The sequence below is a fragment of the Pongo abelii genome, chromosome 14 (genome assembly GCF_028885655.2).
Source record: "Pongo abelii isolate AG06213 chromosome 14, NHGRI_mPonAbe1-v2.0_pri, whole genome shotgun sequence".
NCBI classification, from domain to species: domain Eukaryota; kingdom Metazoa; phylum Chordata; class Mammalia; order Primates; family Hominidae; genus Pongo; species Pongo abelii.
Genome location: NC_071999.2, coordinates 44,760,702 through 44,788,336, shown reverse-complemented (window position 1 = coordinate 44,788,336; position 27,635 = coordinate 44,760,702). Strand labels below are relative to the sequence as shown.

At 39.3% G+C, this 27,635-nt stretch overlaps 1 protein-coding gene across 2 annotated transcripts in view; it reads right to left on the bottom strand.

The window, feature by feature from the left end:
* Positions 1 to 289: 289 nt before the first annotated feature.
* Positions 290 to 27,635, bottom strand: part of COG6 (component of oligomeric golgi complex 6) — a 140,319-nt gene continuing 112,973 nt past the window's right edge. The window contains exon 19 of one of the 2 annotated variants that reach the window (XM_009248592.3): positions 290 to 3,592. In XM_009248592.3, coding sequence (XP_009246867.2) covers positions 3,430 to 3,592 — 163 coding nt within the window. In that variant the 3' untranslated portion in view covers positions 290 to 3,429. Of the gene's footprint in view, positions 3,593 to 8,449; positions 12,424 to 27,635 lie in introns of those variants that run through there. The other variant, XM_009248593.3, reaches the window with a different exon arrangement.

The window sequence follows — 27,635 nt, the reverse complement described above, 5'->3', positions numbered from 1 at the left end:
ACTGAAATTGATAATGTCAAACCAGAAAAATAATAGAGTTAGTAATTCCAAAAACTACTTGAAAAAATAATGAAGTGGATAAACAATTACCTAATTTAATAAAATAAATAAATATTAAGCAGAAATATGCAACATTTACAAAGATAATAGGAAATGATCATAGACACACAAACTTTGAGTTATTCACAGAAGAGTACCTCAAGTCTGCAAATAAATTTGGGAACTGAGAGATAATGTTTAATTGTTTATGACAATAGAAAATTTCCAAAAAATGACACCAAAACAGATATAAAACCTTATTAACCACATATTTAAAATTTTGGTTGCCTCATTTTATTCAGCAGTTTTGTATATGTTCTATAATGAGAAGGTTTTTTTCAGATATATAATCTACCATATTGTCATAAATAGAAGTTTGCAAAAATCTCTTGTAAAGTTAAACTACAAACACTCTGCAAACATAGCACACAAAAAAGCAAACCCATAGACCATGGTCATTTATTAATATTGATGTAAAATCTCAAATAAAATACCAGTAGACATAATCTGCTAGAAATCAATGCCTAGATCATTCAATATTAGGAAATCTATTACTAAAATACTATGGATCACATATTAGTCAAAAGAGAAGAATCATACTTTCATTTCCATAGATACTTAAGAGCTTCAATACAATATAATAATATCCATTCTAGATTTTTAAAATGTTAAATACCAAAAATAGATTCATCTTAACATGAATCACACATACATGTTTATCTAAATCTATTTAGATATACATATAGAAAGTGGGTGTCTGTCTGTTTGTATGTAAGTATACCAGCTTCTTGCTAATGAGATTATTCTTGAAAGCTTTGTTTTTAAAATCTGGAACAAGAAAGCAAGGCTTTTGTAAGCAATCTTATACTGTTCCTGAGGCAACAGTCCATGCAATTAGACAATAGAAAAACATTTTCTTAATTTAAGGTGGCAACATTATTTTTTTAGGTGATATAATTGTTTACCTGAAAAACTCAAGAGAATCAACTTAAAAATATATCACAAATGATATAAGAATTCAGAAAAAAGACTGAGAAAAAATTCATAGTCATTATATATACGAAGAACAACCAGTTAGATGATATATTAACAAAACGTATCTAGAAATAAGCCTAATATAAAAACGTTAAAATTATAGTTAGGGGCATAAACAAAGACTTCAAAATATGGACATAAAGTCCAATCTTAAACAGGAAGATTCAATATTATAAAGATGTCAGTTCTCCTTAAGTCAATATATTTTAATTTACTCTACTCCCAAAAGAAATACAAACAATATTTTTTAACTACATGAGATGATTCTTAGTTTATGAGAACACAAAATTTATGAAATAGATGAAATAGAAATTTATAAAATAGAAAAGTAATGAGGAAGAACAGTATCTATGAGATTTTAAAACATATTGAAAAGTTACATTAATTAGTTTATAAATCTACAAATATAGACTCATGCTTTGTGAATAGTAGAAAGATCAATGGGAAAAAGACTACAAAAGCCAGAAATAATAATAAGTAGAAAAGCAATAATAGCTTATGTTATTTAGAGCCTCTTGCATACCAGGCTACACAATTTTTACCTTGCATTTTGTTATCAACAATCTCATGATGTTATTACTATTTTTATCCTCACTTAGTGCATGAGGGAATTGAGAAAAACAAATTACATAATTTGTTCAAGTTTGTACCACTCACAAATAAAGGAGATAAGCTTCAAACCCAGATAGCTGGACTGCAGAGCCTACACTCTCAAATATTATGCCTTACTGCCTAAACGCAAGGGAGAATTTAATAAATGAAAAGTGTGTTTCAAATCACTTTCAAAGTGTAGGTTAGTGAATATAACCTACCTGGTTAAAAAATAGCAATGGAACCCTACCTCACATTTATTTAAACAAATTAATACCAGGTGGATAATATATTTAATATTTAAATAAACAAAAATTTAAAATAAAGATCAGGTATGTTATAAATAGTTTTGGTGCCACAAAAGAAATAGCACTCAAATATAAAATTTTCTTTTTTTCTTCTCAGCAAGGCAATTTACTTCTATAGAAGGGTGTGCCCTCACAGATGGAGCAATGGTGAGTACACACCTGGAAAAGGGAGGGGAAGGGGTTCTTATCCCTGATGAACGTGGCCCCTGCTGCTGTGTCATTCATCTATTGGCTAGGGTTAGACCACACAAGCTAAACTAATTCCGACTGGCTAATTTAAAGAGGGTGATGGGGTGAGTGGTTTGGTGGGAAAAATGGCTATGGAATGAGTCAGGGTGGAGAATGAGACAGGGTAGAGCAGGTAATCGGAATAAGTCAGGGTGGAGCAGGTGATCAGAATGAGTCTGGGTGGAGCAGGTAATCAGAATGAGTCAGGGTGGAGCAGGTGATTTGAATGTGTCAGGGTGGAGCATGTGATCACAAAAGGTTGCTTTATGAGGAAGTGAAGTTTAAAAGTAGAAGGCAAAGAATTGAATATACTAACATATTGATTCTTCGAAGAGAAATTTAGAACTCATATCTAACAAGTATATAATTGCTGCATGATTTTTAACAATAAAATCAAAATATCCATTAACTAAGGATTGGATTATAAATTGGAGTAAATTCATACTGTATATTACTGTTCAGTTATTTTAAAAATTGAGGCAGCATTATTTATACAACAGTGAAATGTGATGCAAAACATATCATTGAGCATAAAAAGGAACAGAACATTGTGTGTAGTGTGCTATCATTTGTTTTAGATGTGTGAGTGGTCTGAGTGCAGATGCACAGATGATCTTTAAAGTATGCACGGGAATTGGAAATTAGGCAACAGGGATTACCTCTGGGGAAGAGAAGTTGATGGCTAAGGTCCAGGGTAAAAGGAACTTAATGTTTACTGTATATCCTTTCGTGCCTTTTGAGATTTTTACAGTGTACATGCTATTACCTATTCATAAATAATAAAATTTAAAACCAACAAGTACAAGTGAGGATATTTTAATCATCCCCTGTGTAATGCTATCTCCGCCAGGTGAAGTAAGCAACTTTTGTGAAAACACAAAGAATAGTGAAGTTTAGAAGAAAAGAGTGGTGGAGAAAAAAGTTAATAATGGATTTTTAGGGCTTACTTTTCTTCAGGTCATCTTGTCTTTTAACAATCTATGAACATTAAAGTTATTTAGAAAGTAACACATATTTGAGATAAGAACAACAATAGTGATAAAGCCAACACAATTGGTGTTTACACTTAGATGGCCACCATTTTAGTGCTTTGCATACATTTACTTATTTAAGCCACACAGCAACTCTACATGCTGTGTGTGTGCATATTATTATCCGCATTATTCTGAAGAGTAAATCTGAGTTTCCATTTGGTTCATCCCTCACAGCCTTTCCACCAAATGAAGAGTCACAGAATAGACAGGGGAAGATGACAAAGCCATCTGGCCACATTTCTATAGCCAGTCCCCAAGGCAGAGTTTTCCGAGACATCACCTCCACAACTGGAATGGCTCCAGAAGCACAAGGTCCTGCACTGGTTACAAGATGATGATGGGCCGTGGGGTGGACGCCTGTGAGCAAATGTCAACATTCAAAGACAATGTTGCTGATGGTGCAATTTCCTGCTTTGAATACCTCACATTCCTGCGTATTCACAGGGAGGGCTGAAATAAAGATTCATCCAGGACCATACACTGATTACCATGTGGTGAAGTCCACGTGAAGATGGAAAGGGCAATTAAGCACTCTGCTTACCGTTGATTATTTTATAGTGGTAACTGTTGTCACACAGGAAAAGCTCTAAGCATGGCATTTTGAGAAAATTCCATGCCAAAATATAATTGCTCCACACCTCTGTCCTAAGTGGCTGAAATTCCATAGGAAGGAATCATAGTTGCTTTCTGTCTGCCAACCGCAACTTTTTAAAATGAAAATAAAATGAAATATATACAGTTTTCCCTCACTATCCATGGGTGATTTGTTCCAGGATCCCCACAGATACCAAAATCCACAGATGCCCAAGTCACTGATATAAAATGGTATAGTATTTGTATATAACCTACACACATCTTCCCAAATACTTTAAATAATCTCTAGATTACTTACAATACCTAATACAATGTGCTTAGTTGTTATGCCGTATTTTAAAAAACGTTTTAATGTTGTATTCTTGTTTTTTTCCCAAATATTTTCAACTAGCTGTTGGTTGAATCTGTGAATGCAGAACCTGCACAAATAGAGAACTGATTGTGTGTGTGTGTTGTATGTGTATATATGTATATGTGTGTATGTGCATAAATATATATATAGTTAACACTTAACAAATAAGGTGAATCATATTAAAACAGCAAACACATAGGATTCAGTCATTTATTTGTTCTAAGCCTTACTATGCCTCTTAGTAACTCTATGCAGCCAGGCAAGGTTAGTTAATCTGTTTCTCACCTGTAAAATGGTGAAACTAATTCTCAATTCTTAGGGTTGTAGGGTGAGTTAATACACACACACACCACACACACCACACGCACACACACATCACTTGATACAGAATCCAGTTAAATGCTAAAGCATGCAGTTAAATGTTCCACTAACATCAGTTTCCTCCCACACTTTCCTACCAATTAACCCCATCTTCTTGGCAGGCAGTGCAAGAATACTTTGCTGAAACTAAATTTGACCATCTTGCCTGGAACTGGCTTTTTGTGCAGTAACCACCCACACTCTCTTTTTCACTCCACTCCCCTGACCCTTGACCCAGTCTGCTCATTATAGTTCACAGCATGATGAGCCAATCTCACAATGAAGAGGGACATTTCCTACCTTTGAGAAAAAAAATGGGCAGAGAACCAGCAGACTTGTGGTGCCTTCCATTTCCCATCTGTAAATTTCTCAAAATCCCTTCCAGTAAGCAATCTCTTAGGGCTCATAATGTGATTAATAGTATTAAGTGTCTCAGTTGTCTTGAGCATTTCAGATGCAAATCTTTCTTAATAATGTACAGTTATTGTATTACGGACAGGAGACAGTTTGATCAGGCTTCTTTCTCTTCTCAGGCACGCTAGAATCTGAGGGGGCTTACACGAATCAATCAGTCAATCAACAAGTAAAAGTTTTGCTTCATTTCAGCAATGAATTAATAGGGTTGCTGTGGGTCAAATCCAAGTGTCTCCTCTGGAATCCAGAGACCTCAAGTCAGCAGGGCTAGACAGAATTCACATCACAGAGTGGCTCTTCCTGGGAGCCCTATAAAAAATGATTATCAATTTCATATTTGTCTGAAATGCCACCGTTGTAAAGTTGAATCTTAAAAGTGCAAATATAAGTGAGTACCATTTTCTCTCTGCAAAACTTGTTTCAATATCACTTACCCTACTGGGGTTGTCATTTTCTTGAAATGTGATTTCCAAACTGTCCAGTCCTAACAACTGTGCCTCTACTCTCCACTCCCTGCCCATTGACAACAAACTCTGCAGGATCCCACAGTCACCTAGAACCACATGCCCTTGTCCGGGCATCCACTATTCTCCTTCCACTCACTGTCAGCTGGATTAAAACGGGCCAAGCCAGTGTTCAGCCGCCCTCTTTATCTGCCTCCCCATTCCTTCCTCTGCCTATTCATGCTGCTGCAGAGGTCTGGACCAGCTTCCTGAAATCTCCTGGAGAGGGAAATTTCTCCCTTTAGCCTGGCCTCCCAAGTCTGGTTGTTTTGGGTAACTGATTTCCTCCTCTCTTCTCACTAGGGTTCATATAGCTTCCTTTGCTAGCCTGCTAACCCTTCTCCACCAGTGAGGAGTTTCTTTTAAGCCCTAGGATTTCAGAGTGCTCCTGTGTTTCCTGCTGTTGGAGTGCAGGATTTCCTGAGCCAGGGATGTATACGGTTGAGGCACTGCTGGGCTCTATCCTGACTGTACCTCATAGAGATCATCCTACTCTCTGTACAATACATCACATTTGTATCCCAGGGCATTGAGTTCTGTCCCTACTTTGACATATTATTTCCTTCACTCCTCAAAGCTGAGCAAAGTGGAAAATCCTCCAACCTCCAAGTACTCTTAACCCCTACTCTCTCCATTTTGATTTGGGAGTGGTCCTTCTGCTTCAATTCCTCATCGAAGGATTTAGTTTAAATACAATATAAATAACTAGAAAAGCAAAATGTTGTATGAGGTGTAGTCTTCCAGCTGAGATCTTTTCTGAGTGCCTTATCAAAAATATTAAATAATTCAAAAATAAAAGGATTCATAGAAATACCTGTTAGGGTAAATTCTCTGATCCTTTTTGTTTCTGATGGAGGAGTATAAGTAGACACTGTTAACAATTTAAAGGATGAATTGTGTATATGAGAGAACTCCTGAATAGTAACTAGAAAATGACCATAGACAGAAGTTAATTTTCAATCTGAGAAGAGCTGGTCTGATGGTAGTGGGTGATCAGAATTTATTAACATTAGTGTCACTGAAGTTGGTATAAAACCCCCCACTGCTAAATTTGACTGGCTAGAAAAACTAAATAAATCTGAGAAAGTAATATTTACCAGCGAAGACCCAAAGTAAAATACTTAATTTCTCACGTGGCCAGATAACAAGAAATCCAACCCCTTTAATCCCTGCCTTACTACCTTCAGTTTTCCGACATCCTCACTATATACCCTGATATAGCCCAGGATGCCAAGGAGTTTACTAGAATTTCAAGGAATTCTCAGGTTTCCAGCTTTATTTCTGGAGCAGGGACTCAGACGCACCTCTTTTGATGACCTTCATTGCTGTTTCAAAGCAAGTATCCTTCTTCCAAAAGTAGAGCTAGCTGAATTCCAGGCGTTCAGAAAGGTTCTCTGTTGACTATGCCATAGCCACAAGGCTGAAGCATATTGTGGCTGGTCATGATCAAGGCCAAGGACCTGAATCTGGGCCTTCACTCCAATTCCTGCCTAGTCCCTGGCAGTTCATCAAGTTAGACTTACTCTTCCCTAATACATTGCTCATTTAGGAGTTCCCACAACCAAATGACACTGAGTTGAACATGTTAGCCCTCAGACACATTTTTTTCAGGCTACCAGACTGTCCCCAGGATGCATGCTCATCTCAGCACCCATACTCTAGGAGCTCCTGAACCACCAGCCTTCAGAGTGGGAGCCCAGAGGTTCCTCTCTTTCTATTTTCTTGAAAAATTTATTTGAAGGACTTCACTGTTCTCCCCTGTTCCTGGGCCTTGGTTAAGGATATTATCTTCATCAAAACAGGTTCCTTAACTTTGAATCTAAGAGAACAGGAGCTGGAAATCTCCTTGTAGACATCTGGACAATTGCCACATGAATTATTCACTCCTTTACAGTAAACTAAAAGCTCTGGTTATTACAGTTTCTACAAATTCCAACTTAGCGAACTGTCTACTGTGTTCTAAACTATGAACTCCTTGTGAACTTCAGGTCTTGTTGACTTCTATATCCAATGCTTACTGCCCCGGTGCAGAACAGTGTTCGGCAAATACTAGTTGGATGGATCTGAAGCCCAGAGGCCTCCTGCCTCTTCTAGGTAGTGGTGGTTTCCTCCAAGTCTCTGCTGGAGTTTCCCAACTAATCTGGATTCCACCACTCATTGCTCACAGCTATTCTAGGCCATGCCATTACCCTCATAGGATGTTCTCCTGACAGATCCTGCACCTGAGCTATTCTTTGCAGGTGAGGTCAGGTGTGCTGTACTCTGACAAATAGGTATATTCTAAGTGTTCCATGAATAGAAGCTCTTGGCTCATCAATGAAGGTGATGACAGCTTTTCCAGGCACAGCCTTCTCATTACCCTTTCTTAATGTATTAAATGGGCTGTGTGGAGTGGACCGTGTTATGTGACCAGAAGGAGCCGGCCCTGTGTCAAACTTTGCAGCAACCAGCTTACTTCCCTTCTCACCACACTTTCTCTCCCCAGAATCCATGCTGTTTGGGGCCACTTCCAGCCCAGCTTCCACTTCCTGTAGGCTGGAATGAAAAATGATCTCACTTGCCTTCAGGTTATATGTTTATCAGAAGACCTTCAACAAAAGAGGAATGGAAAATGCCCTCGGTAAACTGAAGTTGGAATTCTATATGAAAATTGTGTTACAGTTGTATTTGAATGGCCACTTAGCTTTCCGAGGAGCTGCCTATAGATAAATGATGTTCAGGTGTGCTGAGATTAAACTGAGACAGATTCTGGGTCATTTGTTGGTTTGGGGTCAGAGTCCAAATCAGTGACTGTATTTTATAATATTGAATATCTCGTCACTTAAGGTTAGTTTGGATTGGTGTGTAGTCTAACAGGCCTCTGGGAAGTACTGTCCTTTGCAATCTCACAAGCACATTAGTAATACTGCCAACTGTACCATCATTTTAAAATAAAAAAGATACAGTGCTTGACTCTAAGAATTTAACGTCAAACAGAAGAGAATAGAACAATTTTAAAATAAGGCATTGTGTTTATTTATGACATTAGGAATGGAAAAAAAGAAAACAAAACAAAACAGAACAAAAATGAACAAACAAATATTAGTCATCTGGTAACTAAAACATCCAGGCTTTTGTGTTGTTGAGCATCATAAGTTTCTAAACAATACCATCCTACTTGCCCAATGGCTGCCACACTCTTGTCAATGACAATATTTATTTCCATTTAAAAAGTAAATATTTCCTAACAAAGGGCATAGGATTGAATGATATAGCTTTGTCTCCACCTGCAGGAATAAAGAGAATGAATTCTTATTTGTTATTTGAAAATATGTAAGACCTCTAAGATCATCATTAAAAATATGAGGTGAAATCAATACTCGAGCTTTACTAATACATTCTTCTATAATGAAGTAATTGGATCAAAACAGGGTCAGTTTACAAAAGACATAATTAATGTGAACCACTATGCTTGTTTAACTTTTTGCTGAACTATAATATATGTATAGAAAAGTTCACAGTCATCAATATACAGCCTGATGAATGATCACAAAATAAACATACTTGTCTAAACATCATCCAGATCAAGGAACAGGACATTCGCAGCACCCTAGAAGCTCCCTCAAGAATCACACTTACTTTTCAAATCAGGATTCAAAGTCCTAGTTTCTAACCTATCCACCAGTCACATCCCATGGCAGGTGAGCCACAGACTCCAGACATGCTGTTCCCCCCGAACACCGTGGTCTAGGTGCTGCCCCTAAGAAGGCCATTGCTAGCCGCTGTTGTGATGGGGGTAGGCAGCCCCTGACTTCCTATGGCTCCTGTCTTCTACTGTGGCTCCAAACACAATCAGTTTGTGCTCATGTTCAAGGCCAGGTGTAGCCCTCATTTTCATTTCATCCTCAGTCTGGATGAAAATGAGGAGAGATGAGGTTTTCTACCCATCAAAACCCATTTCTGGTGCACGTCTTGAAGATCCATGGCACACAGGATTTAGGGAAGACTCTTGTCTGACCTGGACAAGAATGGGGCCACCCACAGGTTACTACAAGCAGCATGTCCAACATTCTACACCTCCACCAAGGAAGAAATTAAACTCTTTTCCTTATTGCCCAAACTACAAATTCTAACTAAAATAGATCTGCATCTGCTTTAGGTTATCTTAAGCTACCTGTTGTCCAGTGTCTTGAAATGATTATTTCATAGTTTTTTCAGATTTTTGGTTGTTTCGGACAGAAGGGTACCTCTAGTCCCTGTTACTCCATATTGGCTGGAAGCAGAAAGCTGAAGAGTTATGCTCTGATGGCCCTCTGGCCTCTTGAAAAGAGCAAGGTTTCTAGAAATATGAAGCATCTGATGATTCCTAGGCTTTTCTGCACAATGGGTAATGTTTTCTCCTTTACCCAGTATGTGTGGTTGCTTGTTCTGTGACCACAAAGTCTGTAGATATTTTCAGATTTAGATTTAAAATCAATGAATGATATCATCTCCCACTGATTCAGCTGGGAAAGAACAAGTTCACATTGTAAGTTAAGAACCCAAGGGAAAAGGGTTTGAGAAGAGAGGAAATTAGAAAGAAAATTATAAAACAACCAAATATAACAGGTTTAATTCTCTTCCCATAAAGTATTAATTAAAATCATTTGTTAGACTATTTCTAATATTTGTTAAAATTATTTGAAAAATATATTTGGATGTTTTTCACTCAAAGAGTTAAGCCAGGCTCCATGGGGGGACTTGGGACTGGTGACCCTGCCAGGTGCTTTTGGTAAAAGGGAGGTAACAATGTGTCTAGTGCATACATATTGTGGGCACACTTCAGCTATTCAAACCCAGACAGAGGAAATGGGGGAATTGGGGTGGGAGAGGGATGGGGCTTAGAAAATGAATAAAAAGAGAAAATGGCCCAAAACTCTTTGCTGTGGCTCTTCATGCAATGAAAGCCTGCATTGTATCAAGCTGTGAGTCAAAATAAGAAGGTTATTCAGCTATCACAGCCTGCATCTAAAATATGAAACAGTTCTATTCCAGCCATTTAGTTTCTCACACTAAAAAAAAAAAAAAAACCCTCCGCATTTGCTCCTACTTTTTTCTGCAGCCCACAGTCATTTCATATTTTCAGGGGAAAAACAAATGTTAACTTTTAAAAACCTCTCTTCTCCAACCTGTCAACTGATTTTGCACGTTCCAGTGAATTGGGATGAATGCTTGGACCTAATTTGATGTTTGCCAAAAAAGAGTCCTCCAGCCCTCTAATAAGCGCCCATGTATTATGTGGGTAGCAGCTCTCACCTCCCCTTCTCTTCTCTAAAACAGCTCCCCTCTGCATCCTTGTCCCAACCCCCAGGCCCTTCACCTCCATTTATTTTCCTTGGATGAGAATCTCACAGTGAATAGGAAACATCTTTAAGAAGGGGAGAGGAGTTGTGAAAGAGATTTAGAGGCCAAATGGGGCTCTTGGAGAAAAAAGAATTCAGAACCGTTGATATAACTCAATGGCATTCACTGTTGCAGAGAGTAATGAACTTTTTACTTAGTTAGCAACAGTTCATCCAATGTCCTAGACTAATTTGAGGCCATTTTCCAAGAAGAAAAGAAAGCTATGCGGTTCACAGCCACGCATCTGTGCACAGTAACAAGAGCCATCGCCTTTCCTCGTGCAGATTTTTGTGCAAGGAAAAGACTAGCTCTTATCTTTGCTTCTCTGCCCGGTTCCTTGTGTGGCATTTTTTCATATGACTAAACACAAGGGGAAATTAAATGGCTCATATTCCATTCTGAAGGGTAAGTTTTGCCTGAAAAATTAAGTGCTATAACTTGAAAATAATATTCTATGTCCAGATGCCCTCAGACCTCCCTAAATAATAGTGTTTATAAAACATCCAAGCATTTATCCCAAAGCCAAGTCTTCTATTAAGTTGGCTGAAAGTGTAATACATTGAGAACTCATGGGGTTTCTTTTCGCATTTCTTCCATATTAATATGGATATTGGGCCAAAAATAGTATTTTTTACTTCTTGTATTAATAAATTAATAAATTACTTCACCCCACACATCGCCTTTGAATAGAAGGGACATTTCTTTCAGGGAAGGGTCAGCTGCCGGAGCATGCATGCCTGAGGGTAACATTTAGATTACTGGTGGTCTTGCCTTCCTTGGTGCCAGCCATCATGTTGCTTTATATATTGAAAAGCAAAGTTCTGAACATTAAAATTTAATTTGGTCAGGTATCAGGAGTTGGGATATTCTGATCCTATCAAACATCTTCTTTTCTCTTTTTGAAAGCAAGCTTGTTGGTGTGATGGCTGTACTTGAGAAAAGTAGGCAAAAAGGTAGATTTTGGTTTCTAGTTTGAACTCAATGCATTTGTAAGTCAAAAATTCAAAACTGTCTTCTCAGTCAATTTCCTGACACATGTTCTTGGAATGTCACTGTGGACTTTGACTGGAGCAGATAGCAATTATTTTCTTTAAGTCCTGCACGGGTTAAAATTCTATTCATTCTTCATCCATCAGCAAGTTTCTTCCAATTTAAGAAATACTGTGACTTGCATAGAGTAGGTACCTAATAAATGTTTCTTAATTTTATTTAATCTAGGATAATATCTCTATGGACTATTTGGTAGCCAGATTCTTGAGCATTCTTGTAATGTTTGTTCATGACAGCTCAATTCTCAGAGGTAAAATTGAGGTGAATGATTCTGAAGTGATTTCTGGCCCTGGGTCCCCTTCCTGTGATGTCAGAGACACAGCTTTCTGAGGTGACTTTAGGACAGAACCCTGGAGAGGTCTTGTTCAATGAAGCCACACTAAGAATCTGAAAGGATCTATTCAAGGGTTCCTGAATTGCTCCTCATGCTTCCAGCTGAGATTTATGCCTCTGATTTCAGCAGGATCCTGGGTGCCATTTGGTCTTTCTCATCTCCATGATGTTGAACCTGAGAAGTCACACAGCCTGGCTGGCACTTTTCCAGACCACTTCCTCTGATGAGAAAAGAAAAACAAGGCTTTGTGACACAGAAGAATGCATGCTGCCTGTCCTGGATCTGCAGCCTAGGCAAAACAGTATCCAGGTTCTGCAAAGCCCAATAGGAGGATGTGGAGATAACACTGTCACTTATAGGAGTGATCGATTTAAGGGACACACATGACTGATGCCAGCATCTTTTGTTCTTGTCTCTGGATTAGCTCTATCACAGGTCAAACAGACTCAGAATAGAATTAGTAATCAGCATCATGGCTAATACTTACTGAAAGCACTTACCATATACCCTGCACTGTTGTAAGCTCTTTACATTGATTTATTTTATTCTTACAACTCTATAAAGCAGATACTAATGTCATTTCTATTTTACTGGTGAAAAAATTGGAGCATAAAGCTTTTAAATAGATTGCTCAAGGTCACACAGTGTGACAGTTTACAGTAGCATGGAAATTTTTTTGACACTCCTCTCTTCAAAAAGTGGAGTATAATTTTCCTTCTCCAACCAGATTTAGAGACTCAATTCTAATAAAAAGCATATGGTGGAAGTGAGGGCATGTGCTTCTTAGGCTAGGAGGTAAGACACTACCCCCTCTACCTGGCATTCTCATGGATTTCTCACTTTCAAGGAAGCCAGGCATCATATGGTGAAGACTCTCAGGCAGCCTGTATGGAGGCCCACAAGGGGAGGACCAAAACCAGACCAACGTGTCAGCCATGTGGATGAGCTACCCTGGCAGTGGCTCCCCTCCTGCCCCAGTCAAGCCTTCAGATGACAACAACCACGATAGCCCCTGAGGCAAAACTGCCCAACTATGCCACTTCTGAATCTCTGACCTAGAGAAACTGTGAAATAATATTGTTTTAAATAACTAAGTTTGAATAATTTGTTCTGTATTCATAGATAACTAATACAGCTTCTAAGTGGCAAAGTCAAGATACCAATCCAGGGGGGTCTGAAGGCAGAGTCTACACTTTACTGCTATATCCTCTCCTGATACTAAGGAGATTATCAATAAGCTCAGATTCTGGCAATACATGTTCAGTAAACGTTTTATCTAAGCTGCAGCAAATTCTGATGTGTTTTTAGACACTTAGAAATCAATAATGCACATGAGCTACATAATCACTTCTTTCATTGGTTGTTATGAATTAATGCTGGTCAAGGCCTTTTGCCCTATGCTGCCTTTTCTAGGCTCTAGGCAGACACTACCTTTCCATTACACATTACTTAGAGAAGCCTGTTACAATTATAATTAGTCAGATTATAGCATCCTTTAGGGTCCTTCCTGTCCTGAGAATACACCATAGTCACCTTACCCAAACTGGATATGTATTAAATCTATCAACCTCAAGTATTAACTATTTTTTATAAACTATTCCTTTTAGGCTGGGAGGAAAATATAAGCAACTCATCACTTAGACAAGATAACTTCTGCACATAGTTATTTCCTATAATGTGTTGATTAGGACTGCTTAACTCTCAGAAGATTGACTCTTTGCTGCCACCTTGCTGATACCATGAATGTTAATGCCCCTGGCACTGGGCTTTGCACAGAGTGGATATTCAGTAAATGGGTAGTTCTTGTTTCTCTGCCACATATGCAGTTGGGAGCACATTAGTCTTCCCAGAAATTGTTAGACTGCTGTCAGTAAGTAACCATTATTTGACATAACCCCACTGGCTGCAGCAAACATACATTCCCTACTACCCTTTTTTCAGTATCAAGGAAATGGAAATATCTACTCAGAGAGTTTGAAGGCACATCATGAGTAATTTCCTAGTCATTTAGAGCCAGACCAGATGGCCTTAAAGATACTCCAACTAAGAAGAGCTAACCTGACTCTGGGATTGCAACACTGGTGATCCCTTACCAGGACAGATGCCAGTCTCTCTGCTGCCCCTCCTGTGTGTTCTTCACACGGCAGCCTTATTTCTGTTCTTAAAATCCAAAGCAAAGTTCAAATTTTCCACCAGGTAATACAAACCTGGCCGGTTTCTGCTCCTGGCCCACCTCATCTTCCAACAATTCTCACATTTTTCAACCTAATAACATTAAACTTTATGTAGTTTCCCAAGCAGCTATCCTCTCCAGCTCCACACCCCCTTCTAACCTAGTTAACTCTTATTCTTACAGGAATCAGGTTATGGGTCAACTCACCTGGGGTATCTCTCTCCCACACCACCTGACCTCTGCCCTCGTTCCTTGCTCTTCACTGCTGGAGTGGACCCCACCCTCTGTGCTCCAGGATTACTCTGAAAATAGCCCCACACACTGAATATGCTGTGTTGACACTATCTGTTTGAATGCTTATCTCCCCTACTACATTATAAGCCCCTGCCAACAGTGGCAGGGTCATATTTAACTTTGCCTTCTCAGTGTCTGGCAAAAAGAAGACACTTAATAAATTAGATAATGTATACAAAGTAGTTAGCCTAACACTTGATGTAGCAAGTATTGTTGTTAATTTGGTGATGGAACCAATTGTTACTTCTCACCTATCTACAAGCCGAAAAGCTGTTTTGGTTTCTTCCTGTAACAACTAAAGAGAGAAAAGCTGAATGAACAACAAAAAAAAAGAAATAGGAAAGACACGTAGAAATCAATTAAGAATCTAAAGACACTAAAAATAAGCAATTAAATAAACAAAATCAAATGAGACTAATGAGAAAACTAAACAAAAGCAAGGGGAATTTGACAAACTTTCCTAGCAGCTAGATAGAACCCACTACGAAAGCAGCTTCGACAGAAGTGGTAAATTCCCTATAATCTGAGTCACTAAAGACCAGACCAGACAAACCGCTTGAAAGAATACAGCAGTAGACACCAGGGTACTGGCTGAATTAGTGGGCTTTTTTCATCTTCAATTTCTCTGATTCATTCATAAAATATTTATAACAGGGCTGCAAAACATTTGTTACATCTTTTCCCATTTGTTCTCCTTCATTTTCCAAAGGAAAAGTGTACAGTATTAATATTTACTTAGTTAACGTTACCAGGCAAGGGGACTGTGCAAGATCAGAAGGGCTAATATGTAACAATAACAATGGAGAAGACAGAGACAGCCATTTTACTGGAAACTTTTTTGACAAAACCTGATTATTCTGATTAGGTCTATATTGGAAATAAAAAACTTAGGGCAGATTGCTTCTGGGTGTTTGTTGATTTATTCTTTGGATAAAATTGGTCAGAATAAACTTTCTTAAAATAACAACCACACATAGCACACAAGTTGTAGTTTCTCTTGCTCCCCTTCTGCCTACTCCTCCTCCCTCCTCTGCCTCTTTTTTTTCACCTCAGAGTTCCTAGAAACAAAGCCAAACACTGGAAGGAAAGTGCTCATACTACTATTCTTTTGTAGTTGTTTTCTTTATCTTTTAAAACATAGTTACGTTTTTCCACCTTTTGTTGATCAGAATTTTGCCTAAAACAAAACTTTCAATCGGGTGCGGTGGCTCACACCTGTAATCCCAGCACTTTGGGAGACCAAGGTGGGCGGATCACCTGAGGTGGGGAGTTCGAGACCAGCCTGACCAACATGGAGAAACCCCGTTTCTACTAAAAATATGAAATTAGCCAGGTGTGGTGGCGCATGCCTGTAATCCCAGCTACTCAGGAGGCTGAGGCAGGAGAATCACTTGAACCCGGGAGGCAGAGGTCACAGTGAGCCGAGATCGCACCATTGTACTCCAGCCTAGGCAACAAGAGCAAAACTCCGTCTCAAAAAAAAAAAAATATTTCAGATGTATCTCTGAAAGATTATTTTAGGATATTTCCGGCTTTTACTGTAGCTGGATTCCAGATGCTTTAATTTGTTTTGGTATTGTATTAAAATGTAAAACTACATGAAAAAGAACTACATTATTAGGGCTTTGTGAGCCACTCAAGCAAGGTCACAGGATGTGAGGGGTGAATGGGAGCAGGGAGCCTCCTGTACAACCCCCCTCAGTTTTAGTGAAACCAAAACCCAGGATGTATAGTAAGGTCAAAGGCTAGTGAAAATCAAAGTCAGGACTGGATCCCAGATGTCCTCATTCTTCATCTAGAACTTTTCCCATTATACCAAGTGGATAGAGTGTGTGGAGAAAACTGAGCTGTTGTATACTTTTTCTTTTTCTCAAATCTAATCCTAGAAACATAACTATAATGAAAGTAAGAACAGCTAACATCCAGTGAATGCTGATTTTGTGCCCTCCACTGTTCTACACTTTTTACCTGTCTTAACTTATTTGAGTCACAACATCATTACCCTCATCTGACCAATGAGGAAACTGAGACAAAATAGGTTATGTTACTTTCCCAGAGTAACTTACCTTAGGTAACAGATGACAAACGAAATGGAACCTCCAGGCCAGGCCTGGCTCCAGAGCAGACACACCCACCCATGATGCCTGACAGCCACCCAGCAAAAGCAGAACTTCTCCAAGGCTGGGAGAGCAATGAGCAATGGAAATGCCCATTCCCCTGCCTGAGTGTTGATATTTCATTGTCATTTTTGTAGCTTTGCATTTTTATAGCCTCTTTTAATGTAACTATTAATAATACATTTGCAATCTCTCATAATTTTCTGAATATAATCACACTAATTTTGCAATGGTGTGAAAATATAAACTTTGAAATTTTTTTCCGGCCAGGCACCATGGCTCACACCTGTAATCCCAGCATTTTGGAAGGCTGAGGTGGGCAGATTATGAGGTCAGGATTTTGAGACCTGCCTGGCCAATATGGTGAAACCCTGTCTCTACTAAAAATACAAAAATCACCTGGGCGTGGTGGCATGCACCTGCAGTCCCAGCTACTCGGGAGGCTGAGGCAGAAGAATCGCTTGAACCCCGGAGGTGGAGGTTGCAGTGAGCCAAGATGGCACCACTGCACTCCAGCCTGGGTGACAGAGCGAGACTCTGTCTCAAAACAAAAAAGAAAAAAGAAATTTTTTTCCATCTTTGTGAACTTCCTAGATGTAAAAATATTTAAAATTCTGCTCCAAACCACTGATAAAAGTAAATTATAAACAAAAAGACTTACAAAAGAACCAGCATAAAAGTCTATAGAAGTGAAAAGAAATTTTTAAATATCCAACACCACCAAAGAGTTTTTGAGCATCAGTTGTACCAAATACTAAATATAGTTCTCAAATTTGTTTTTTAAAACAACGTTTAATAAATATCTTATATTCTTCTGTAAATACCAGAAATAACTGGCCTAACAATTTGGGGAAAAATGATTTTTCACTGGCAAAAAGAAGGCTTCAAAATGTATATTACCTTCATAAAGTTTTAAAATCATATGCAGTTTGGGAAAGAACAATGTGGAAGACTTTGAAAGTCAAGACTAAGGTTTCCTTTGGCAGCTATGAACTTGGAGCTTATTGATGAGCATCCTATAAATAGCATGCTCTCATTTGCCCTTAAACATAGTCAGGGAAGCAGTCAGCCGGTCATTTCCTGCAATTTGACCATCCTGATCTGTGACTGTGGGGTAGTTTCGAAGCCTGTACAATCAGCCCACACCACATACTCCTATGGATTTCTAACCAAATGTCTGCCAACCTTCACGTTCCCTTGTATGATTAATTTCTAGGTTTATTTCAGTCAGTATTTAGACATGATTGGGTAAAAAAAAAAAAAAGCAAAAATGTCAATAGGTTTGTAATTTCCATTTCCATCTGGACCAATTCGAGTACACCATGATAGGTTTTACATGTGCTATCCAAAGCATTTCTTATTCGAAGGAATGCATTGACTTTTAAGCAATAAGTAGCTGATTATGAGGTGGATAGAACTTAAGTCATAAAAAATAATTAACCTGTTTCCTCAAAACTACTAGCTTTAAAAGAATCCTGATTTGAGTCAGGCCGGAACAGAGTTTCTACATTCTGCTGATTATTCTCTCTAAATAGAGTAACTCCTAAGTGATAGTGGCCTAGCTCTTTTACTAAATGGGTGCTGCCAATCTAAAATCATTCACTCTTCAGTTCAGGGCTTTTGTTTTCCTCTTCTAATTGAAGCAGAGGTAAAACATAATCAGCTTCTAATGATTGAGAATTATGGTGTCCCTGCCTGTTTGGTTGTTAGTGGAAAAATGTAAAAATAGCATAAATTATCTTTCTCTTTGTCAGGAGTCTCAGAAATAGACAATCTCCAGTGCTTAAGATCATGTAAAGATCTTTCCCCTCACACTACCATGGAAGTTGATTTGGAAAGTGCCTATTGTGGCTTCCATTTAGGCCTAAGCCTCTTCTAAGAAATAAGTGTTTGTAAATATCCCAAATGACCTGCACCCTTGGAAGTCATCTCCTCCCTCTGGCTGCCTTGAAGACAGATGGGCTATTTTTCCCTTCCTGGCATTAGGATGGAGGGAAGGTGGAGAGGTAAGAGGAGCAGGGGGTGGATAGAAATGGCTTTGATCTTGCTGTGCCACTGGGGCAAGTCCCTCCATCTCTAAGGCCCTTCTGATTCTCAACTAATAAACAGAGAGACCCAGGTCTACCTTGTCAGTTTGATGTTAGGAGGAGACATAAAATATACAAAGCTCCTGGCCCCAAATTGGTGATCCAAAATGGCAAATGTTCCAAAAGAAGATAGTCCCCATAGACAGTGGCAGGAGGGCAGGTCTTCACCAGCTAGCAACTGTTTTGCAACTGGAGCCTCTGGCTGGAACATTTGGAGGCTCTGTAAAAGCCTTCAGTTCCTCAATGGGGGCAAGAAAGCCCAAGGTAATTGGAAGAAGGATGTCTGTTTCCTAAAGAGACCATAAGGAAAATCAAGTACTTGGCTACCTGGATCATCCTTAAGAGGTCAAGAACTGAGTTCTCAGGCCAGCACAGTGAGTCTGAGAAGAGCCCCTAGGCCAGGAAACAGATGATAAGTGATGTGACTCCATGGTGCCAGGGAACTTTAGGAAAGCCTATGTCAGGTTTTCTAACATAGCTCCTCTAACTTTAAAAGACCAATTCAACTGATGTTCAGAGGCTGGTGTCCTATAAAGAACACAAAGATGAGAAAGATCCAGCCCTTGACCCTCAAACAATGGAGAGCTGAAGAAGTAAAGACTACAAGCTCCCTGAGGGCAGGAATCATGTCTGTTTGGCTTAAAATAGAATGCTTAGTGCTGAGCCAAATGCCTGGCACATGATAGGACTCAAGAGATGTTTATTGAATAAAATATGCAAAGAATTATGATGTGAAGCAGTACAATATATTCTGGAGGCTCAGAGGTAGGAGAGGCATCAGTGGGTCAGGAGAGGAAATCAGGAAAAGTTTGACAAACTATTGTAAGAGGTTAAGCAAAACTGGAGCAAGGGAAGACATTTCAGGAAACAATGTGAGCAGAGGTGAAACCCAAGATGTGTTCAGAAAACACATATCTTCCGATACATGCTCTGGGTTCTAATCACACCAAGCTTGCTGTGAGGACCAGCACCAGAACTGGACCAGCAGGACAGGGCCTTGCTGGGGAAGACCTGGAAAGGAGGCCAAGGCCTTTGTACTTAATTTGGGAGGCAGTTTTTGAATGAGACAGTGGTAGTTTTATTTCTACTCTGTGCCAGGCTTCAGCCTTCTCACCCCTACCTTGCACCCTTGGAAGGTATGTATCTTGCTCAGTGCTTTTTCCCCCAGCACCAAGTATAGTGGCAGGAACCTGGCAGGCATTAGAAAAAGGTGTTGAATGGACAAATGAAAAAGTGAGTCAGGCAGGCGGATGAGATGAGAAGGGCCCGTGGCCATTTTTAATAACCATAAGATCATATGTGCTTTTCAGTTACTTTATACGATTAAGCTTTCAAGTTATTACTTTCAGGGATGCTCAAAACAATTTGGTGAGGTGGGTAGACTACATATTTGTATTATCTTCCTCAGGCAAGTAAGAAAAGGCCAGTGGAGTTAAATGTACTTTGCCAAGGCAGCAGCCCAAATGAGAGATGGAACCAAGACTGTCCTCCTGCAGAGGACCGTCCTCCTGTGCCAATGCACTTCCTTGACTCTGACTCCAGGGTCCAGTCACAAAGCTTACTGTGAAGACCAAGTGTCAGGACTGAGGAGCAGGGCCAGGTCTCCCTGGGGAGCCCTGGGCAGCGGGTGAGCCACCAGTTACCCCTCACTATAACTCCATCCAGGTGTCTCTGGGACACACACCTGGCTATTCTTGTCCAGTGTGGAGATGATGGACGAAGAAGTGCTTGGAAATCTTACAGGATGATTTAAACACAGCAAATGCCTTTCAAGTACCTGCGGGAAACAAGCCAGAAAGATGGTTGGATGTTACCTGCTGAGTGATACGCAGAGGACAGGCCCTAAGTTGTTGGGAATTGGTGGCCCTGCCCATCAACCTCGTATGGAATGACCCTAAGCAGTGGCAGGCTTTCTTCCTGCTGATGTGGGAGGGGGTGGCAGTGCTCAGCAGTGCCACACGTGTCTGCATGGACCTGATCTGCAGCTACTTATATGACATGAGGAGCAGCTAATGAGGAGCAGCTAATGCTTGAGCCCCAGAGAATGTAGGATTTTCTTTAATGAAAGTGAACTAAAAAGACAATTAATGTTATCAAGTGAGGTCTTGTAGAAACAAGAAGAGAAGGCAATGAGGCGGTGGAAGTTCTTTTGAAAAAACCTCTTGGCAATAAAGAGTGCGGTAACTACACGCTTCAGCTGTTACTAAACTTTTCAGTAATTAAAACTTGATTGGGAGAAATGAAAGCCCGTGATCTTAGGCCTTTTTCATTTCAAATAAGCCTTTCACAATTAATTCTTGCACCATTCCTCTTTAAGCAAATTTGACAGTGAACTTTGTTCAGTATTCTGACTAACGGCTATAGCCACCTCTGGAGACACAAATGGATTTCTTTCTCTTTTTAATCAAATGGATTAAATTAAATAGCATTGAAAGGAAAAATGAATAAACACGATAAACACATACTATGGAGCATAATACAGGGGGCAGGGTGAGGCAGTGGAAAAAAATATTGGATCCAGTGACAGAAGACCTGGGCTTCAGTCAAGCTTCTGTCATGTAAGACAAATCACTTAATTGTCTCTTACTGTTGCTGCTTTATCTGTAAAAATTGAATGAGAAATAACATGTAACTTTGAGGACCTCAGTGAGGAGGCTAATGAGAGGCCATACATGAATGTGCTTTGTGAAAGCCCTGTGGAAATGTTGGCTGCTCTTAGCATCCCTGTTAGCTGTCTCTAAGGACACCTCTGTCAATGTGAGGGAGTCTTTGTGTGGCATGTGTTGTCTTCTGGAGTGCTAAGGTCAGTGGCATTCCACTGCAGCTCAAAAAGAAAACCCAACTAATATGTGTAAGACAATAGTAGTAGTCGTGGGTGTTAATTAGATAAATTACCAAACTGCCTGCCACTTGTGATATGAACCAGAGAATATTTTTACTTTCCGATATTGATTTCTAATTTTCTTTGCAGGACAGATTTAAATTGTGTGTGGTACTATAAGGTAAAGAGTTCAACAGCATGACTGCTAGAACTGCTAAAACAAGTAGCATGTTAGCTACTTGTTTTAGTTAGTTCAGGCTGCTTAACAAAATACCTTAGACTGGGTAATTTATAAACAGAAATGTATTGCTCATAGCTCTAGGAGCTGGGAAGTCCAAGCAGATTCAGAGTCTGGTGAGGGCTTGTTCTCTGCTTCAAAGATGGGACCTTCCACATGGTGGAAGAGGCAAACAAGCTCTCTCATGCTTATTTTATAAGGGCACAAAACCCCTTCATGAGGGATCCAGCCACATGACCTAATCACCAACCGAAGGCCCCGCTCTCTTAATCCCATTACCTTGGTGGTTAGGTTTCAACATATGAATTTCAGGGGGACAGAAACTTTCAGACTATAGCAGTACTGTATTCACCTATTTCCCTCTACTCTTAACTTCAGTTTTAACATAAAATAATAATTTCTAATAATTGTTGGACACTATTGTGTATCTAGACCTGTACTAGATTACCTGGCTTTGCACAGATTATTTTAGTTCTCACAATAAACCTATACCTTAATGCAATTTATAATGCGTACTTTGCAGATGAGAAAACAGGCTTAGAGAGGGCAAGTAATCTTTCCAAGGTCCCACAGCCAACAGCTGGAGTTCATTTCTAAATGTACTCTTAATATTGCATTGGACACAGAACATGGTGGTAATCTGGAAAACTGCAACTGCCTGGCTGGAGAAAGTATAAGTTGGTTCAACCACTCTGAAAAACAATTTGGCACTCTCTTATAATCTTGAACATTCTCATATTCTGTAACCTAGAAATTTCACTCCAAGGTAGGGAAATTCTCACGCATAACACTAGTATGTGTACGTAGGAATGTTATGGAAGCATTGTTCACAATGCTAAAGAAACGAAAGACTTTAGAAAAGCTCAGACATTCTGTTGACAGGAGGGTGACTAACTTGTCACAGTGGATTATACAGCAATGAAGATAAATGAACTACAACTCCACAGAGGTGCAGAGATGAATCTTAACGTTATGTTAAGTGGGGAAAAAACATTACAGAAGGCTACCTACAGAATAATTTTACCTTAATATGCAAAACTAAAAAATAATGACTAGGGATACATACATACGTGATAAAACCTTAAAAAAATCAAGTGAAAGGTCAGGGCAAAATTCAAGCAAACGTTTCCCTCTGATGGTAGGCGGGGGGTGGGATACATATGCACAGGTAGATGCAAGAGTATTTGAAACATTCCAGTTATTAAGTTGAGTAGTGAAGTCTATAGGTGCCTGCTTTGTGACTAAAATATAATAGCATCATATATTATTTTAAATGAAGCAGATATCACGTAATTACAACTTTCTTATTAAAAGTTACCACTGAGCCTTGACTGCAAAGGTAGTATGAAGATGAGTGTATTAGGAGTCTCTGCTTCTCACTCCTACCCCCAGGAACCTAGAGCCTAGATGACTAAAAAGAAAAAACATCAGATTAAGGGCATGGCTATGATTATCCAGGTTTGTTTTTCTGGCCCCTCCAAGCTAGAGGACTACCTGGGGCTCTGAGCCCTGGATAAACAATCCTGCCGGTACAGCAAAGCAGATGAGAAAGATCTAGGCCACCCACACAGCAATCAAGAGCTCCACTGGGTGGGCCAGGAAATTGCAATTGTCCCGCCCTGTGGCAGTGCTAAGCCACCTGTGGAGTGGCAGTAGGGGCCAGGAGGAGTGGCAGTGTTCCGGGGCTCAGCTGCCCAGCTGGTCCCCAGGGACCAGCAAGTAAGTGCCAGTGAGATATCAACACCAGGGCACTCCAGCTGAGGCAATTTAAAAGAGTGCATAATTGCACATAATAGAGTTGAAATATAATTGCCTTATTAAAATGGGTTACTAAATCTCATTGTGTGTGAGTGTGAAAGAGACAGACATGTGTGTTAAACTGCAAGAAAGAGAAGTTACATAAATGAGTGTGAGCGGGTAAGATCTGAGAATGCCTGGCAGTGCCACCTAGATAGAAGAGACCCTGGTTCCTAATGGACAGCGTGTGGAAACCCCCGGCTTGTGGCCGCTCTTGTGCAATGACAGCTCAGAGTTGGGACCGACTAAATGTAACCACGTCTCATCTTTTGCCAGCAGGTCTCCATTTTTAAAATCAAAGCTCCAGTTTAGGAATGCTTTTCTATCCCTTTGCTGTCTCTAGTTCACCTTGGCATGGCTTCATGTCTAGTTGCCGTCATGGCAGATTCAGAGCTGGAGTTGAGGCTGTTGGCCTGAGCGACAGGAACATGACTGCAGGGGTGAAATACTTCCAAGCAGACGTACAAGTCTTTATCACCCTGTAAGGGAGCCCATACAAGTAACATCTTCTGCGCCTTCCCTGAAAGTTCGTACACAATCAGGCTTTGGTTAGATTTAGTAAATGCTCCCACCACTAACACACACAGAGAGAACGCCCTTCTTTGCTAACATGTGGTACATAAACTACAATGTTTCCTGCCATTGCCACCTCCACTTCCACTCCGAAAATCATCAATGCCCCCAGTAAGAACTCCTGAAGGGGGAAAAATGTCACCTACTCACCTCCTTTAAAATATTTTCAAGAAAAAATCCGTAATTTCTGAAAATAACCTAAAACTCTCATTATCACAAGAACCTCAAGTGGTCATGCTTCACTTTGTTCTCAATTTCCTAACATGAGTACAATCTGGCAATTAGCACAACTTAGTCCGGAAGGAGCAAAATTAATTTTTGTCTCAAAACCCTCACACATTAAAATGTCAAGACTAATGAGTTATTTTCTTTTCTGTTGTAGAAAGCAGATAAACGTTAACAATCTGGTGTCAGTAAGTGTCACTAAGAAGACCCAAAATATGCAGAGTGCTTATTGTAGGCACTCCTTAGGCAAGGAGATGAAGGAAGCAAATAGAGAAGGAAGTGGGTAGAGTTCCATACCCCAGCCCTAACCTGTACACAAAACACTGATCATACCCCATCACCCTTTAAAACAAGAAATGTCAAGTCAACATGAGAGAGCTTAACTTCACTCTAACCAGCTTACGTGACTCATCTCTGCTGGTAAGCACCTGCTTTTAAATGCAGATTTTCACTTATATGCACAGATTTGTTTCTATGCATGATTAAATACTCTGTTGATTCTTCAGATAAGTTCAGAAGTGCAAAAAAGTAGGAGGATAAGCTTTTTAATTATAAGCAATTCAGCCTGGCAAATAGAACTCTCAACCTGTCCAAGTCCTGGACTTCCAAACCTTGCCAAGATCCCCATCTGCTTCTTCTGTGGGAGCTTGGGGAGGGGGTGCTGATTCAAGTTCCCACAGAAAGAATTAGAAAATCTGGGACCAAATGCTTAGTTCTAACAAATAAAGAGCCTCAGTTCTGGATAAAAGTCAAATTGTTAAGATATTCCACTGCTCTGGTTTTGGGATGGGGTTAGGAGGGAGTAGTATGGGATGGGGTAGGATGGGGAAATGACAGAACCAGATTTCAGCTCATCTTGATGAAATTTGGAGTTACAAAGGCTACTCTTGTTCCCCCAGATTTTTTTGGGAATGGGCCAGGGGTGACTGGATGCCCAGAATCCTCTGAGTGGCTCTCCCTACTCCACCTCCATGCCCAGTTTCCTTGAGTGCCAGGATACTCCAGAAGCCTCTGAATGGAAGCCCCTGAAATGTTATGAAACAGAAATTGGCAACCCTTTCCTTTCAAGTTGCCAAGTGGGAGAAGTGTTGGTAGGTGGTGGAGGAACAGGGAAGGTGAATGCAATGTGATAGCTGGGAGTCATGACTCAACATGTAAGATGTCCCCAACTGTGTAGCCACTGCTCAACTGACAGGCAGATGGAGGGCAGATGGGCAAGAAGGGTGGAGACACAGGCAGTATTGGGGAGAGGGTCCAGAAGCCAGAAGTGGCTGGGTGGCAGCTGCTGAGTCTCAGCCAGGCTGGCACAGTTATCAGGAAGCCTGGAGTGCCACCCTCTGGTAAGTGAGCCAAGGGTTGGTTGGTAAATCCTGTAACAGAACCCTCCCTACAGGCACTTGGCATTTGAGCCTTAATAGTTTTGGCACTTGGCCTAATTGCTCAGAATATGTGCTCAGTTAGAGAGTAATTCCTTCATCACACTCAGTAAGTATCTGCACACAGCACAGAAGCTGTGATATTTTTATTCCAGTAATTCCTTTGCCGACCACCAAAATTCTATGAAACCTTAGGCTATTGGATATAAACCAAACTCAGAGTTTTACATTAAGTTAGGCTCCACATTATGAATAATTTTTAAAGCAGGATGTCTAACCCAGTAAGAAAACTGCTTTATTTTGTTCAAGAAACCACCTAGAAGGAAAGTTGCAACATACAGTTAAAAAAGGATTCATATTTTATCTTAAAACACTGAAAGCTGGAAATCAATCTGACATACTTGCTTATACTTGTTAATGTGATTGAGTACCATAACACATTTTGGGATTAAGGTCATTTCAGTGAGTGAAATAAGATTATTTCTAGTATATGAGATATCTAGATCTTTCAGAGATTAAAGTCATATGCTAGTATTCAAAAATCAGCCAGAACCAACAGAATCCAACTCACCCAATCCAGGGTTTGGGAGAGAAGGATAAGTGAACAATATGAATAGGGCTTCAATATGCTGTGAGGATTTGCTTAATTTACCACGGGATCAAAGCAGTTGGAACTGCCAGTAATTCAAATATCCGTGATTGGCTTAATTGGTAAGTCTACAGTTTATTTTTATAAACTGTGGAATAGGAGACAGAAAGAGAGAGATATCAGAGGGCATGGCAGAAGGAAGTCTCTTAGCTATTCTTTTTTAAGGAACAAATTTGACTGCCTTATTTCCTTGCTAAAAACTTTAATAGCAAAAATGCAAATAACAATTTCTAAGTAACACATAGTTCAAAGAAGAAATCATAATAGATAGAATTTATATATCTAGAAATAGCATAAAAACATATAAAGCAAAAACTGACAAAACTAAAAATACAGAAAAATCCACAATCATAGTTAAAGTATTTAACAAGTATCTCTCAGTAGCTGATACACTATGCAGATTAAAAATCAGAAAGGCTATAGATGATTTAAACAAGATTAACAAAATTTATCCTTTTACCATATGCAGAGCACTGCACCCAATACTACAGGAAACATTTCTAAATCTAGAAAGAACAATTTACTAAAACAAATCATATGTTGGACCATAAAGTACGTACGAATAAATATAAAAAGGTTGATACACGGAATATATTTTCTGGTTATAGTGGAATTAAGCTTGAAATCAGTAATATAAAAATAACCAGAAAATATTCATATGTTTGAAAATATATTTCTAAGTAATCTATGAGTCAAACAATAAATCACAATGGAAATTAGCAAATACTTCTGAAGTAAAAGGTAATGAAAATATGACATATAAAAGCTTATGGATATAGCTACACCTGTGCTTAGATGGAAACACAGATGAACACATTAAATATATTTAAATGAATACATTACAACAGAAAAAGGTCTGAAATCAATAATATAAGCTTCCATTTCAAGAAAAGAAAAAGGGGAGAAAATAAAATACCAAGAAAGTAAAAGGAAGGAAAAATATAGAGCAAAAATAAATGAAATAGAAAACAAATATACAATAAAAAAAATCAACGAAGTCAAAAATAGGTTCTTTGAAAGGATAAATAAAATCCATAATTCTTCCAAGACTAACCAAGGAAAAAAAGAAAGAAAACACAAAT